General features: G+C 49.8%; 1 protein-coding gene across 2 annotated transcripts in view; it reads right to left on the reverse strand.

Moving 5' to 3' along the window:
* Positions 1 to 16449, reverse strand: part of Plxna4 (plexin A4) — a 460336-nt gene that overhangs the window by 7234 nt on the left and 436653 nt on the right. For both annotated transcript variants that reach the window (XM_013353255.2, XM_026788585.1), the window contains exons 26-31: positions 15291 to 15394; positions 14684 to 14783; positions 12993 to 13183; positions 11527 to 11696; positions 7046 to 7258; positions 1923 to 2073 (exon numbers count right to left, since the gene is read on the reverse strand). In XM_013353255.2, coding sequence (XP_013208709.2) covers positions 1923 to 2073; positions 7046 to 7258; positions 11527 to 11696; positions 12993 to 13183; positions 14684 to 14783; positions 15291 to 15394 — 929 coding nt within the window. The remainder of the gene's footprint in view (positions 1 to 1922; positions 2074 to 7045; positions 7259 to 11526; positions 11697 to 12992; positions 13184 to 14683; positions 14784 to 15290; positions 15395 to 16449) is intronic.

The raw sequence follows: 16449 nt of genomic DNA on the forward strand, positions 1-16449 counted from the left end.
TAGCAAGTCCTACCTTTCCTTCCAATACGAGGAAGAGCTAGCAAGTCCTACCTTTCCTTCCAATACGAGGAAGAGCTTCCCCAGCAGCTCCTTGAAGCCCAAATATCCACATTTAGAAAGCTAGTTGGCTTAACTTTGTCTGTTAAAAGCCAAATATCCCTAAAGGAGCGAGGTTGTAAGTTGAACACGCTTTCCATCCCTAGTCTATAATTGGTGCATAGTGGCTAAGGTCACCCAAACCTGTTTCTGCGGCCAGATGATTGATAGAGGACAATGGTGGTTGACAGTGGTGTTTATGGAAAGGTTCTGGGATTTCCCAGAGACTCAAGACAAGCCAGATTGAGTCATGGCTCTGCCCGTTGCCTCATGGTGACCTGAGGTGAAACATGATCTTTCTGATGGATCACGCTTGCTTCTCTGGAGTCCACCTCTGCTTTGCTTGGGTTCAGTGGTTAAAGCCAGGTCACACACATGAGCACCCTAGGCACAATGCCTGCTCGACAGGGGGCACCAGACAAGCAGGATGGGATGTTCTCTGGTCTGAAGGGCAGGGATGAGGGTTGGAGAATGAAGAAGGGTGGCCAAGGCAGCCTGGAGGCTCTGTGGGCTTCGTATGTTATGACTAATTAATGCATATTTAATTGGGGACATAATGCTAGAGTTGCCTACTGAGATGGCCAGGACTTGTCCTGTACTGCTATAATACTAAAAGTAGACAAGTGTTCTGGTAGGGGAAGGGATGGTTCTTTTCAAGACAAAGCAGGAGACACAGCCTTATTAGCTTGACTGCCACAAACAGGAACACTTTGCCCTGGACCATAACTGGTCTGGAGACTGGTGGTAGCGGTCCCTCCCCTAAGAGACTCACCACCACTTTCTGTTAACATTAGGGCCATACAATATGTTGTTCATGGCCTGTAGGACACTGGGCTCTGGACCTGCTGGGGTCTGGTAACAGGGTTCTTAAGCTTCTCTGGGTGGCAAGGCTGTAAGGAATAAGAGAGCCTGGGCACTGGCTTCAGCTCTTAGTATTACCTTCTGCTCCAAGAAGACTGCTATTGTGTGCTTGGAGGCAGGGACTCTAGATCCCAAACCACATAAGTCTGTGTCTGCATGGCTAAACAACTCCCATAGTGCTTTTATGTTAACCGGAATGAAGGCAGAATCTGTAGTGGCCGTTACCCAGGTACAACAATGAAAAATACATGCTTTCCACCCCTATCCTATTCTGGTTTTGTTCATTCTCATTCATTTCCATTCTTTTCTATTCTGCCCATCTATTCCACCCTATTCTTCTGTTCCAGCCCCTTCCATTGGACTCCATCCTATTTCATTCTGTTTCTATTCTGCTCTGGTCTGTTCGACTCCACGGGATGCCGTAATACACTATGTCATCAATAAAGGCGATGAAATCCTTGCTCAAAGAGAATTAGATCAGAGAGGAAAATGAAAAGAATTTAAAGGCAATAATGGAGAAAGAATAAGCTAGGGCTGGTGGGGCACGCTGTATTCCTAGAAAGTCTGGAAGGCTGAGGCAGGAGACAATTTCAAGGTCAGGCTGAGGCCTGGGGGGTGCCAAATGAACTCAAGATTAGCCTGGCCAATTTATGGAGACTATCTCAAAAAGTGGTAGAACTCTTGCCTAGCATGTGGGAGGCCTTGGATTCAGTCCCAGGGCAAGGGGTAGAGAGGAATAAAAGAAACAGATTTCTATACCAAGAATAGGAGTTGGTGCAGATAAAAGGATTGGATCATCCTAAGTGCCCATTTCCGTCCCACAATACTGTCCTATGTCTGGCTGGTAGAATTTCCCTAATAGAGGTATCAGGGGGGCAACCGTGGAGCTGTTTTTGTACATGAAGCATTCAGACACGCCCACATCTCTGCCTCTCCAGGCCCCGGCAGGGCAGGGCAAAGCTTACCTCTTCACTGTATTTGCCCACGTAAGAGAAGATCTCGGAGAGCGCGCTCATCGTGTTGAATTCGTTCATGTGCATTCGCGACTGCTCGGCCAGGTACGCGTTCATGTCCTGGTCACTGATTGCTGGCATCTTCCCAATGTCTGAGTAATACCTGTGAGGGGTGGGAAACAGAGAGGAACTGGAATCTATAGAGCATCTGAGGAGACACGGGAGCTCCAAGCAGTGAGATTCTGTGACCACCCGCGGAGCGTAATAGTCCCATCTTGGCTTCAGTGTCACAGCCTGAGAGAGCGCTCTGCAGCTCTGACATAGGGGCACAGAGGGAAGGACATGCAGGACTAGAGAAGAACCAAGAGTCAGAGGGCTTCTGCCCAGAGCATCTCCTCTGTTCCCCGCTCCTGGCACAGAGCTCCAGCTTGCCTTGTGCCTCGCCAGCAGGGATGGAGAGTTCCTCTGGACAGTTGCTCTTCCCTGATGGCCTGTGCTCTCTGGGGGTTAGGGGAGAGAGGAGGGGGGCGGAGGTTGCTGGGAGAGAGAGGCTGGCAGAAGGCAATCAGTCACTGTCACTTGCAGCTGTGCACTGCTGTCAACTGGTTAATTAGAAGCCAGCATTTACATTTTTAATTTCTGCAATTTGACATTTTATGCACCAGACCTCCGAGTCCCCCGCCGGAGGAGAGCTGCGCAGTTTCCTAATGAGGAAGGGAGAGGTCTCTGCGCCCCTAACATGGCCACTTTTTCACCCTCTACAATGTGCTTTGGGGTTGTTGGCAGCAGGAAAAAGAGAGGAGGCAACGGCAAAGACAGGGTGTCACTTGCAAGTCAAGAGGCATTGCAGTTGCTGGCCCAGGTCACACCAAGTCCCTGGGCTGCAGGGCTGAAGCCAGCAGCAGGAGGAACTAGAATAGGGGGAGGGAGAAGAGAGTCCAGGGAAGGGACTAGGTAAGACAGGTGGGGTGCCAATGTGGTATTTAAGGAAGGAAACTCCTTCCAGGTGTTATGAGCACTTGTGACCGTGATGAGCCCTCAAAGGCTTCCTTCACAAGGTGACCCCCATACCGGCCCTGCTCCGTGTCTTTCTCAGCTTCTATCTCTTTCTGTTCTGACAGGGTGCTCCTGCCCTTTTCCCATGCCATTTCCCTGACTTCTGTCTGTCTCCAGCAGGGCCCCGTACTTAGACGACAGGCTGTCAGAAATGGTCTTGGCTCCTCCAGCCATCAGCTCCAGGCTACAATAAATGACAGCTCAATTTGTGACCAACATCTTCCTGGGAAGGCAAGGGCTGAGATGACTGGTTGCCTTGGGCTACAGTCTTCTGGGATTGCTGTTGTGTCCTCGGCGAAGAAGAGGTGAGGAGAAGACATCTGGTCTCTGGCCAGGGAAGGGGATGGATCAGAGGGAAACAGCTGTGGCCTCAGAAACCCATTCCCTGAAGCAGACACAGTGCCCACTGCCTGTTGAGTGGATCCTGCTGTGACCGGCAAGGAGGTATTGGTCCTTTACCTTCAGCCTAGGCAAGAGTAAGACACAGGCTGAGTGATGAGTTTTTTCAGGAAGCAGCTTGGGGACATAAGAAGATTTGCTGTCCTTGGTTCATCTGGACTTCTTCCTGCCCTTCACAATGCTCTCTCCCATTCCCTTCTGGTCCCCAGAAGCCCACAGCCCTCTCATCCTTGACCTACTTCATTTTGGTTCCTTTTACCCAGAAGACAACTATTTTTCCAAGGTAGTCTTCACGCTAAAGCTCTGTTATCAGTACTCCAATGCACAAGGTTCGGGTGAGTTAGTGACATTCCAGGCAGTAAAGGTCCAGGAGGTGTCGCCACTCATGGCCACGAATAAAACTATATCTGGATCTAATAAATGCCAACATTCCATTTTATAGCAGAAGAACATAGGTTTCACTGATGGGTCCCGACCTTGTCATTGCCAAGGAGATTTGCGCCACTGTGCCCTCATGGATGCCATAACTACCAAGCAAGATAGGTTTGCCCGTGAAAGGTTATCTTTGCGATCCTTTTCCTGAGAAGCATGAACAGTATTTTTTCTTACTTCCAGGACTATAGCCAGCAGCTCATGGACCGTGGCTGTGCCCAAAGCTTTTGTCCAGACAATTCTACTCTGTCATCCTTAAAAAACCAGAGTCTCTGAGTAGGATGGAAAACTCAGGTTCCCACAGAGAGGACATAACTGCTCCTTGTTACCTGCGTGTGAAGCTGTCAGGCTACTTACAAACGGTACAGGCCTTCGTGGTCCCTGATGAGCTTAGCAGCCTAGGCTAGAGATCATTGTCTACACAGTGAGAGGACCTTTTCCAGGCCAGAAACAGAAGATGCTCAACATCTCTCCCTAGCAACAGTTTGCCTCCTGCAGGGTGCTTGAGTAATATATTTCTCCAAAAAGAATATTTAGGAAGAATTCACGTGGGAGGGGGCAGGGGATGAGATGAGAGAGGTTGGAGAAAGTTGGAAAAATAAGAGTGGACTGGATCCTTCTCATCTGAAGGTGATGGGTGACATGCTGGCTGACTGGCATGGACCTTGCAGTCCCTCTCCCTGCTCTCCCTGATGTGACATTTAGCTATGCCGTGTCGTCTCCCCCCAGCCCCCCAAGGTGGTCTCATATCACACTCCTCTTTCCTTGAGGAGACTGGACTGAACCAGGGCATGTCTGTGGTCCTCCGCTAGCCCCCAGGTTAGGCCTTTAGAAAGTTCTGGATGGGTGGAGGCAAGTGGCTACAGGCTACTCAAGTCACTGGCTTTCTACCTGGTTCTCAGTCCCAGGCTGCCTGCTGCTAAGTGGTCCCACCCTCTCTGCAGGGCTTAACAAATATTTCCACCTGCTCCAGAGCACTGTCCAGCCCACAGCTAGCCAGCCTGCCCCCCCCCGCTTCAAGCCTGACCATGACCCTGCATGGAGTCTTCTCTGCCATGTATACAATTGCTTCCTTCCCACTCCTGCCAAGCTGGCCTCCATGCTGGGACCTCAGCTGAGATGCCTTATTGATTGTTAAGAATGCAATAAAACCCTGACAATGAACTTCAAACAAGAGCTCTCATCTGCTGACTGCATGCGAAGAACAGAAAGGTCAGCCTTGACCCCCCCCCCTTGAACTTACAGGATTTCTACCTACAAATGAGCCCCCTCTTCAGAGAGTTACCAAACATCCGCTAGTCCCGCTCTGCTATACAAGAGCTGGCCAGCCCTGGCGACCTGGAAGGTTGACTGCCATTTGCTCTCACAAGGAGAGGCTGGGTCCCACCCTGGTCTCAGTTCTCTCTCCTTGCTGGGCTTTGCCCAACTTAGTCGGGATGCCAGCCCCTGGGGCCCCACATCATAGCTCAGGGAGCTGGATTCTTCCATGTGCGTGAATCTGGATGGGATGGGTTGAAAGAATCTGGAAGGAATCGTCACCTGAGAGTTAGGGTAAGAGGGTAGGAGCGCAGACATGAAAGCCATCTTGAGCCTCGGGCTGTGATGACCTCAAACTGTGGCTTTCAGAGGCCTCTGTGAATGACCGATGTGGATGAGTGATGTCTCCAGACCCAGCAGAATAAAGGCCTTGCTCCTTTACCCCCCTCAACTTCAGCTTGTGGAGCCTGCCAGACACTCTGATGTGGGAATCCCAAGCTGAAAGGGTCAGGTGCAACCTTTCCCATGTTCCCAGTACACCCAGAGTGGAGCCCATGGAGGTACCACTGTCAGCTCGGTGGATGTAAGCATGAAAAACCAGCTGCCCAGCCTGCCCTCAGTGCTGCTACCAGGGCCAATGTTACTTTCATCTGTAACGAAAGCCAGGGATCTTGATGAGCCCTGACTGGTAGCTTTATGACACAGAATCCATTTGGTGTATTTAAATATTTAAAATTTGTTGCCTTCTTGATGCTATGGTGCATGTCATAGATGGCATTTAATGCATGGCACACCATGGTGCAGTCCCCAGGGGGCCAACAGCAGCTCTTCTCTACTTTGCTTCTACAGACAAAATCTACAGATGATAAATTAGCGGGGCTCATGTTGATAGGGACAGCCTAGACGTTCTCCCAGTTAAAATCTGAGGAAATCAGGAGATCAGAGGGTAATGGAGTGCATGGAGGCAGAGGGCAGGATATTCATGCAGAAGATGTCATGATAAAGCCCATTCCTTTGTATAATAAATAAAACAATCATCTTCAAACAAACAACGGCAAAACAAAGAAAAGCCAAGTCAAATAAAAGTAGAGTTCACGGTTTCTGGAAATACAATAGAAACGATAGCCAATCATACGCCAGCTTCAGGAGTCTGCACGGTTGGGTTCGCTCAGTGAGGTCAGTGCAGCAGTCAACAGTTCTGAAGAAAGCAAGAGGCTTTCCTCTCTGCCCAAATTTAACCACAAGCAGAACCCCAATGGGGAGAGGAAAGGTGCACAGCCTGAGGGAGGTCACCCCCATTACCATTAGGAGGTGTGCAGAGGCAGAAGTGGGGTGGAAGGCTAGAGAAAGGATGGTGGAAGGACGGCTGGGAAGAGGTATGCCATGAATGCATGTGTGTGTACTATGTGTACAGTATGTATGTAAATGGACATGGATGGTATGGAGGTATGTATATGTATCCACTGGTGATTTCATGTATATACATATATATATATATATATATATATATATATATATATATATATATACACACACACACAGATGTGTTCATGGTGCCTGTGCATTCCTGCAATACTGTGAATGCATGTGTATATGGTCTGTGCATATGCATATGCAGGGTATATATGCTAAGCATGTGTGTGTAATATATGTGTGGATGTATGCATTAGTGTGTGTGTATGTCTGTGTGTCTGTGTGTGTTGGTTAGGGAGAGAAGATAAGGAAGGGATCACATCTCCTTCTGGGTCAAAAAGACACTTCAGTCACTAAGATCCATGCTGTTCCATATAGAGATGTGTGTCACATAGTAAGCTCTGCCATGGTTTCTAGTGCTTGCTTCAATATGGAGGCTATGAGTTGTGGGTATTTCAGCTGCAGGACCAGCTGTGACAGCGACTAGTCTGGAAGCTTTGCCCTGCTTGCCCGAGGACTCTCTGGTCCAGGACCTGCTCCAGCGAGGCACTCTCAGGTTTCCATGGACTAACACTCACCTCTCCACCCAGTTCTTGTAGCTGGGTATATCCTTGGCATAGAGCAGTTTGTTGGACGGGGAGTCCTTGCCCAGCCGGTGCTCCGAAGTGGAGCAGGAGTCCATGAAGGTCTGGGCCACCACAGACAGACAGGCATCCGTGATGCTGTTCTTATGGATGTCAAACACGAACTGAGGGTTCTTGATCATGTTCACCCAAAACCGCAGGGGCAGACTGTGTGAAAGGAAGAAGCAGCTGGTCAGGGCTGATGGGGTAGTGGGGTGTACCTTGGTGGAGCGTTCCAAGAAAGAACAATGGCTAGATTTCACAGAGCGCAGGACCCATCTGTGGCTGCCATGGGAAGTAAGGGGACAGGAAGGATGTGGGTCTATTCAGCATACAGGAAATCAGTAAGGTCAGGGTGTCATCTAGAGATGGACCACTGGAGGAACTTGAGGGGCCATGATACCCAGTTGTGATGTAGAATTCTGTACCTTACTTTTGGTGCAGGAGTAACCCAAGTGCATGCATTAAAGCAGAATTTGGGTCTTTATTCCTGTCTTCCTGGTGCTGGGACCATTCCATTAGTGAACTTAAGGAATCTAGGTTTTGCAACTGATGATTTGGCAGAAGTCACCCCCTTGCTTCCTGTCTAGTGCCACAGGCTACTTCCTGCCTGGTAAAGGAACTGGCTCTAAGGGTGGATGTAATCAAATGATTTTTTTTTAACCACCAGGCTGCCACATAGCACCAACCCCTTATCTAATCCATAGTGTCCCATCCCTTCCCTCCTGTCTTCCAGTCAGTACCTATTGCCTTCCAAGAGCTAGGATAGCAACAGGGAAAACAATGACTGAGACACATCCCATCACTGAGGAATCCTGAATCCCAGGTTTGTAGGGAAGACACATACAGTCAAAGGCACACACATAGCACTTCATATCGAGAGCAGAGGATGTTGGACTGAGCTAGGTGCCAAATTTACTCAGAGCAGCCCACGCAGAGAGCCTTTTCAGAGGGGACACTTGATAAGTTTGTTCTTCATTGTTGCTGGTGCTGCTGTGTGTTTTTGTTGGAAGAAGGGGGATCTATCTCTGTGTTTGTACATGTGGTGGAGGCTAGAGGTCACCCTATAGCCTTGTATTTTTAGTTTGCTCTTTTGAGACAGGGTCTCTTATTGACCTGGGGCTCACTGACTAGGCTAGGTTGGCTGGCCAGAAATCCTCGGAAACCCTATTTCTTTGCTAACTTACAAGTGGATACCACCATAATCTTCTATGGGTGTTGAGGACTGAACTCGGGTCCTCATGCATGCATGCCAAGCACTTTACCAACCAAACCATCTTCCCAGTTCCCCTTCCCCCATTCTTTTGAGATAGACTCTCATGTAGCCCAGGCTGTCCTTAAATTTATCATGTATCTGAGGATCCTTTTGCCTCTTCTATGTGTGCACCAGAACACACAGCTTTAGGTAGTGTTGGAGAGCAAACTCAGGGCTCAAACATCCCCAGGCCCACGTTTGAGCTATTTTAAAACACTGCATAGGTGTATTCCTTGGATGGGCTGCAAATAGGGAATCCACATACAGAGACAAAGAGGAGAAAATTATGCAATGTGTCCTGATTCTGCAGTCCCTGCATTTGCTAGACAGAAGGCCTGGAGGAGGAGGGACTTCCCAATGCCTCTTTGGGCTGTGCTCTCCCTGCCCATTCTAGCTCTGCAGCTCCCACCAGCCAGCTGAGCTGCCAGTAAGGAGGGGACAGTGCAGGCATGGCTTTCTTCTTTCTCTTTACTCCCACCTCTTTTCCTGATGTTTTATTGTTGTTTGGGTGGCTGTGCTCACGGTTGGTGATAGTTAGAATGCCCGGGCGTGTTTGGCTTGCCTCTTAGAACCTAACATCTTTGAATTACATTATTTCAAGGCATCGGATACAATGTTTTTTTTGCTCTATTCTACCTGGCAGCAGCCAGTCTGTATAATACAAACAACAAACGCTGTATATAAAGGATGACCTGACATTCACAGATGCCAATCAATCAATAAGAATTTATTAAGTCTTTACAATGAGTGCCACGTAGGGCTGGGGCAGGCACACTGAGGTTTGCTAATATTTGGTGTTTGTCATTTGCTTCATCGCTGGGAATCCAAAGTAGAAAGTAAATGGAATGAGAACCTGTGCGTACATTAGCTTCTCAACCTCACTAAAAAGCTGCTATGAGCTCTGGGCTTAGAACTCTGAATATTCAGAGATCCAGTTTCCCTACCAGTCAACTCTGCTACCCCAATCTCCCTGGGTTTCCCTAAACCCCGCTCAGATCAGAGGTCCTGGGAACCCACGTGGCTGCAGTCACCATTTTTTACTGTTCCTCAAGTCAGTAGGTAGGCAGGTGTACCACACAGGAAGCAGAGGCACCACGGAGGCCCCTGCCTAATGAAATATTAGCATGCTATTAACATCAGTGGTGACGCTCATCTATGGCTGATTGCAGCCACTCTGGCTAAATGAGAGGGAGTGTTATTTAACAGAGAACCTGTAGGGAACTATGGAAGAAGGGGTGGGGGAGGCAGGCAAGTCATACCTTGAGTCAGGAATAAAGAGACAATGCCCGCAGCGGGGACAATAAACTCCAGTCCACTGGCAGAAGTGATTCCTAACTGTGTCTTGACCAAGGAACCAGGGGATCAGGCTGGGGCAGGAGATGCCCTTTTAGGGAGAACTTGAAGCTGGTGCAGTTCTTTCTACAGCAAGTGGAGTGTGCTTAATTCCCTAGCTTTCCATTGCCCAGTCCGTGTCTCTGTGTCCCACCTGGGACCTTGGGATGACCCAGAAAGGAGGATGGCACCTAGAGGTTGCTTGCAAAATCATGTATCTCTGGCCAACACAGATAGGGCTTGATGGAGCACCTGCTTGATGTGAAGGTGGCCAACACTGGATTTGAGAGGAGGAAGCCACCTCACCAGAGTGGCTGCATATAATGGAACCTGGATTCTAGGGGCCCTGCTTTAGAAGGGCTACGGTAAGGACTCCTCTGCTTGGGATGAGCCTCTTTTTGGGCTCCAGCTCCTCTACAAGTGGAAGAGGGAAAGGCCACAGCATGCTCAGGAGAATAGCACTGTTTCCCCAGGCTGACTTCTTCCTCTGTTTTCGTGTCTGGGCCCCTGGCTGGGCATCAGGGTACCCACTTCTACTCTGGAACACGAGCAATCTGAGTAGTTAGCACCAGGTGCCACATCCATGCTGCATTAGAAGGAAAAGCAGGGGAATAGTGGCCTTAGGATGCAGTTCTAGGATGAGACTGAACATCAGCTAGCTCTGCCACAGGGAAACCTCTCAAGCAGGCCATCCCTGCCTGCGTCTCATCAATATTTACCGAGCCCCCTTTCCTCAAGGTCCTGCATCCTGTGTTGAATACTGATGCTTGGCTTTGTGACTTCAACCTCAAATGAAACCCTCACTATATACAGATGGCAGGGAAGATACAGTGCACTCAGAGGAGAAAGGGGACCTCAGTGGAGATGCTTGGAGGGTTGTCAGTAGTAAGACAGTCCTGTGGCCTCCAGGGAGCACAAAATGATCCTCAGCAGCTTTTGGAAAGGAGTGTGGGGGGTAAAAAAGAGATAAGCTTATTGGGTGTAATTGGAATCCAGGGGCCATGTGCATGCACCCCAAAACCCTACTGACAAGACTATGAAATGCTGTTCCTCAGTGGCCCTGTCTGTAGCGAGCTGTGTGGAATCACACCTGATGGAAATGTATAATCAACTCCTGAGATGGCTAAGACCTGACCTATGCTATGATCACGCAATGATTATCAGCTGCCTGCATATGTGTGAGCTATGGGCAGTGCCCACCTGGCAGTTCGGGGTTGGCAGCCCATGCCTACTTAAGGGCTGGGAGAGGTTATGCCTGGAGAGAGAGGAAGGAGAGAGGAAGGAGAGAAAGAGGAGAGAGGAAAAAAGGAGAGAGGTCAAAGGAAGAGAGGAAGAGAGAGAGAGAGTGAATAAAGGTCCTGGAATAAACTGCAGTGAGAAGAGCTCCGGTGGTCGCGTCATTCCTTGCGGGACTAGGGTGGCCGTGACACCTGTCCAGCTCAGGCATTTCTCTGTGCTAGCATTTGTCCACATATCCAGACAACCGCCTCTCTCATCCCATATCCACATCTGCCAGCTTACCGAGGACAGGAACCCTGAGATCTTTGTTGGACATATTGAACTTCCACATCCATAAAGTAGCTAGATGTGGCAGTGGCCTGGCTATGGTGGCGTATGGTAGCTCTTGCTCCTTGGATTAGTATAGTTTGTTGACTGAATAACTGGCTGGAGAGGAAGGTACAAAGAGGGTTGAGAGGAGGTGGAGTGAGAAGATGAGGAAGAGAAGAGACCCTGGTAGGAGGTAGACGGTGGCCGGGACCTCTCCAGAAACCCCGCCTCCCTGATGGAGGCCCCGGCGGTGGGCAAGTCAGTGCCTCTCTCCGGACTGCCCCTTTCTCCCTTTACTCACCAGTTGCTCTTCCAGGTGTGGCGGACGTGCGGGTCATGGATGCCATGCTTGTCCGCCTGCTCATCGAGGAAGTCGAACATGTACTTGATGGCCAGGGGCAGAGCAGAGCCACGGTGGGCTGTGCTGAAGATGGTCTCGAACAGGTCATCCACAAACTTCTGCAGTGTGCCCTGGGGAAGGGGGACACATTTAGATCTAGCCCAGCAAGCTGCCTTGGGGATGGGGCAGGCAAGGTCATGACATTGGGGGGACACTGTGCACCACCCCCCACCCCCACCCCCCACCCCCGCTGCATGTCTCTGGCAGTTGTACCTTTCCTCTGTGCACGGACAACAGGCAGAAGACAGAAGACAGAGCCCAAACCACCTTCCCCTGCCAGCTACAGAATTTGGCCGTACATCTTTGCCGGTGACCTTGTATCACTTTTTGAAAATGCTAACGAGCCTGCTTGGTCAGAGCTCACGAATACAATCTGCTGGCCCTGTTTGGCCACTGGCCATCCTGGCTAATGACCATCTGGGTCCACGGAGAGACCTGAGAACCCAGACTCTGAGGAGAAAGGCTGGAACAGTAGGCTGGACTAACCCCCAGCCTCAGGGTTAGAAAGGGCATCAGCAAAGCTATGGCTATAGCCCCAGTCTCCATCCTTAGCGATGGTCCGTGACACCCCTGGAATGAATGGGAATAGGTGTCGCAAGTGTCTATAGCCAAGGAAGGGTGCTGAGGAGGGTGGGGATATAAAACTTCAGATTGTGTGATCATGTCTGCCTGGATCTGCCCGGAGTGACCAGTTGAGCAGGGTCCCAGGCCCATGACAGTGCCTGAGGCCAGAGGGCAACAGAAGAGGCTGGCACAAACTTAGCAACTGTGTGAGCAATTATGTATGTGTGATGTGTGGGCACGTATGTGCACAGTTGTATGTACACATGTGTGTATGTATCTGGAAACCAGAGGACAACCGCAAAGTGTCTTCCTCGATCCCTCTCCACAGATTTTTTGTTTGTTTTGTTTTTTCGAGACAGGGTTTCTCTGTAGCTTTGGAGCCTATCCTGGAACTAGCTCTTGTAGACCAGGCTGGCCTCGAACTCACAGAGATTCACCTGCCTCTGCCTCCCAAGTGCTGGCATTAAAGGTATGCACCATCACCACCTAGCTTCTCTCCACAGATTTTGAGACAGGATTTTTGCTGAACCTGGAGCTTGCGATTTGGCTAAACTGGCTGGCCAGCAAATCCCAGGTAGTCTCCTTTCTCAGCACCGCCCCCCCCCCCCACACACACAAGCAAGGCGCTGTGCACAGCTTGTCTTTTTAATGAGGCTGTCACACTTGGGCTCTCAGGCTTGCCTAGCAAGTTCTTTACCAACTAAGCCATATCCTCAGCCCTTGGCCCGGGTTTTTTTCATGGCAGGCAAAGGCCCTTCCTGTGACCACTGGGACCCCCTGCACACGGCTCTCATGTTCCATACCTTTGTGGCTAATAGTCGTGTCAGATAGATTTCAGACACCATCTTGCTCCCCCGGTCCCCTTCCTTCTGATCTCCATGTTCATGGTTCTTCACCAGATGCCACAACTTGACTCCACTTTCCAGGTCAGGGGTGATCATGGGTGTTCGGGAACGGAGGCTATCAGGGCTGCCTGTGTACCGGATCATGTTTTCTGCCGAAGCAAAGCAAAGAATGCAGCCCAGTACAAGTAAGTCCGTAGAGTCCTGTACCCGGCAACTCCTGGCATGCTCCTCTCCCCAGCCAGGCCACTCTTGTCTGATCCTTCTTGCCACTGGCTGGCGCTGCTACCTTGCCTCCGTGTGGCACATTCCCCGAAATGCGGTATGTCTTTCCTGCCACCTCCAGGAATTATCTGTCGCGAATTCCACCCACTTAGGCCGCCCTCCTTCTGTACTTGGCATTGAGTCAACCCTTAATTATTCAATTTGTAAAAATGTAAGCTGTACTTCTTTTACACTTTTCCTTGTGCAGGTTTGCAAGTCCTGTGGCATGTGTGGCCAATTAAATGCTTAGGTAAGAGCAGGTAGCCTATCTCCCTTAGAGACTCAGGTGAAGTGGTCAGGTGAGGGCTCACCAGGGCATCTGTTTGTCTTTGCCCCCTTCTGGTCTGGGACACTTCTTCTAACTTCTTGCTGAATGTCCTTCCTATATTTTAATTGTGGTAAAATGGGAACTGAACAGGGAGAGGATAATGTCCTCCTCTGTCCACGTGTGGGCTATATGTTCACCCTCTTAGCATCCACAATACCCTGTGAGGTTTGCCCTTTTTCCCGAATCCCTGCTCCATAACAAGAATGCCACTGCTCAGGGTGGTCAGGTGTACCCCAGCACACATGTGACAGAGCAGGCCATTTCTGGACTTCTGCCTTACACCTAGAGCCCTTTCCCTCCTTCCCTTTCACAACACAGCATAATGACAGTGTGACCTTTACCGGTCTTTTGACCTCTGTGCTGTTGAGTTATAGCTTACCAATGAAATAATAATTATTTAATTCACTAGATTATTGTGTGCTTGATATGAGATGATGGGGAAGGGAAGACTTATAGACTGTATGACCTCATGAAGGGCGGGTTCTCTCTCTCTCTCTCTCTCTCTCTCTCTCTCTCTCTCTGTGTGTGTGTGTGTGTGTGTGTATTTGTGTGTCTTTTTCTCTCTCTCTTTGGTGAGCATGCATATGTGTATGTACATATATAGAAGTCAGAGGTCAACCCTGGGTGTCATTTCATAGATGCCATCCCTCTTGATTTTTGAGATGGGTACTCTCACTGAACAGTTCATCATTATGCTAAGCTGGATAGCCAGTAAGCTCGAGGCCTCCTCTTATCTCCACTTCCCAGAGCTGAGATTACAAGTACATCTCGCCATGCCTGGCATTTTCACATTGGTTCTTGGGATCGAACTTAGATCCTCATGCCTTCAGGACCCTTTACCAATTCAGCTATTCCTGGCTCCAAATTTCTTTTTGCCCGCAGATAAAGTACATATTTATGACTCAAAGCTAGTGATGGGAACCGGTTACCTCTGTCCCATCCTGGCTCTCTTCCCCAGTGGTCAGCTGACCTGATCCTCTACCCAAGCCAATGAGGTCTGTTGACAACACCTGCTCGGGATGTGCCTACCTCCCACCCCTGACACCTGGTGAAATCTTACCATATTTACTTGCTGAAGTCCTGGAGACTGTGGAGTTGTTCCCTGCATTGTAGGCTGTCACTTGCTTGGACACTAAAGCCACCACAGAGCCATCTGGCACCTACAGGGTAAAGGCTTCTAAGGGCCTGGGCATGGAATCTCTTCCCACCCATTCCAGGAAAAAGGGGGCAAATTAGGATTATATGGGGGAATGAGGGACAATTAGCACTTTGTCGGGAACTTGGGCTTTGGAGACCATTCCTTTCCCTTTTGATAAGACAAGACAAAGACCTTAGTACTAGCAGCTTTAGGGCTTCTGTGGGGATAAGTTCTGGCAGGAGCCGCCCCTCCCCTCACTTTTTCCCTCCCTAGGCTTTCTGGAAATCACCCAGACTTAAATGTTCAGGAGGCCTTCTAAGCAAGGGTCCATGCCCTACAAGAAGCATGCATGTCACCATCCTATCTCCAAAGAGGCTAGGGATCTCTGACTGGGTGACATCAGCTCCCATGGGGTCACCAAGGGTCATGGATTGCTGGTGAAGAATGCATTGGGGACTTGGGGTCTAACCTTGAGTGGCTGTAATTTACAACCTACTTGACCAGCTCCTGGCTTCTGTCGTCAGCTCACCTGGTAGTGGGCTACCGTGTTGAGTCTCTTCCAGTCATTCTCGATCTTGGTGGTGATATCTTCATCCTGTAGGATCATCCTTGCCCCACTTCCTTGCCTCCACTCTGCAGGGAGAGTGGTAGCAATTTAGAAAGGTCCTAATTCAATGAATTAAAATCAAAAGAAGGGGGGTGTCCACCTGTCGTCCCCTGCACCTATCTGCTGTGGGCACTCGCCACGATGCTCACCACATCGAGAAACATTATGCAGTGTTCATGGGGTGAGTGAACTGGGAACTCAACAGGACACATAGCGCTCAGCAAAGCGTTGGCAAATGAAGGTGGCCCCATCATGGCAGCTCCACTCGCTGTCCATAGTGGGAAGTCCCTGTGCTGACCAAAGCTGTGCTGCAGGCCCCTCACTATAGCTCTTGACCCTTTCCCTGCCTTGTAGGAATGGAGGGGGCGCCCTCAGAAAAGGACTGGGTGAAAAGGCACGTGGACCATTCTTATATCCCCAGTTCTTATATCCCCAGACTCCCATCTCCACCAAACTGATGTTAACATCCATCACAGAATCTAGACAGCACTTAATTGTTTTAATTTATCTTAATATACATGCATACATACTTATGGACACACAGACATACATACAAATTAAATCCCTGCCTCCCTATCCCCTACTCCATTATCTACACCTTGCTGTCCTATTGAGCACAGATCACACACGAGAGGAGAACACATTGCGACCTTGAAATATGCAAGTGGATGTACATGTGCACGGCAGCTCTCTTACATGTGCTCACACACGTGTGTACGTACACACAGATACCATTCCACTGGACATACACCCAACACGAATTACTGTCTCTTAAAGTCAATCATAATGTGTGTCCTGGCCAAGAAGCTGATGGTCTGGCTTCCAGGAAGCCGAGGCAGTGCTTCCTGGCTCTCAGCTGCTGGCGCTCCTGAACTGTGCAGAGCACACTGGGCATGCTCAGAGTGCATGCACATAGATGCATACTTTGCATCACACCACCTGGCTGGCCTGCCACAGTTCTTTCCTATGGGCCCCAGAGACACATGTGCAGATTCCCTACTTTGCTTCCTGCCTGCTACAGCCAGGCTGTGCCTCCCCTGCTGGTCCCTGTGAGGCACAGAAAGTTCTGTTTCCTCCTACA

The sequence above is a fragment of the Microtus ochrogaster genome, unplaced genomic scaffold (genome assembly GCF_000317375.1).
Source record: "Microtus ochrogaster isolate Prairie Vole_2 unplaced genomic scaffold, MicOch1.0 UNK4, whole genome shotgun sequence".
NCBI classification, from domain to species: Eukaryota; Metazoa; Chordata; class Mammalia; order Rodentia; family Cricetidae; genus Microtus; species Microtus ochrogaster.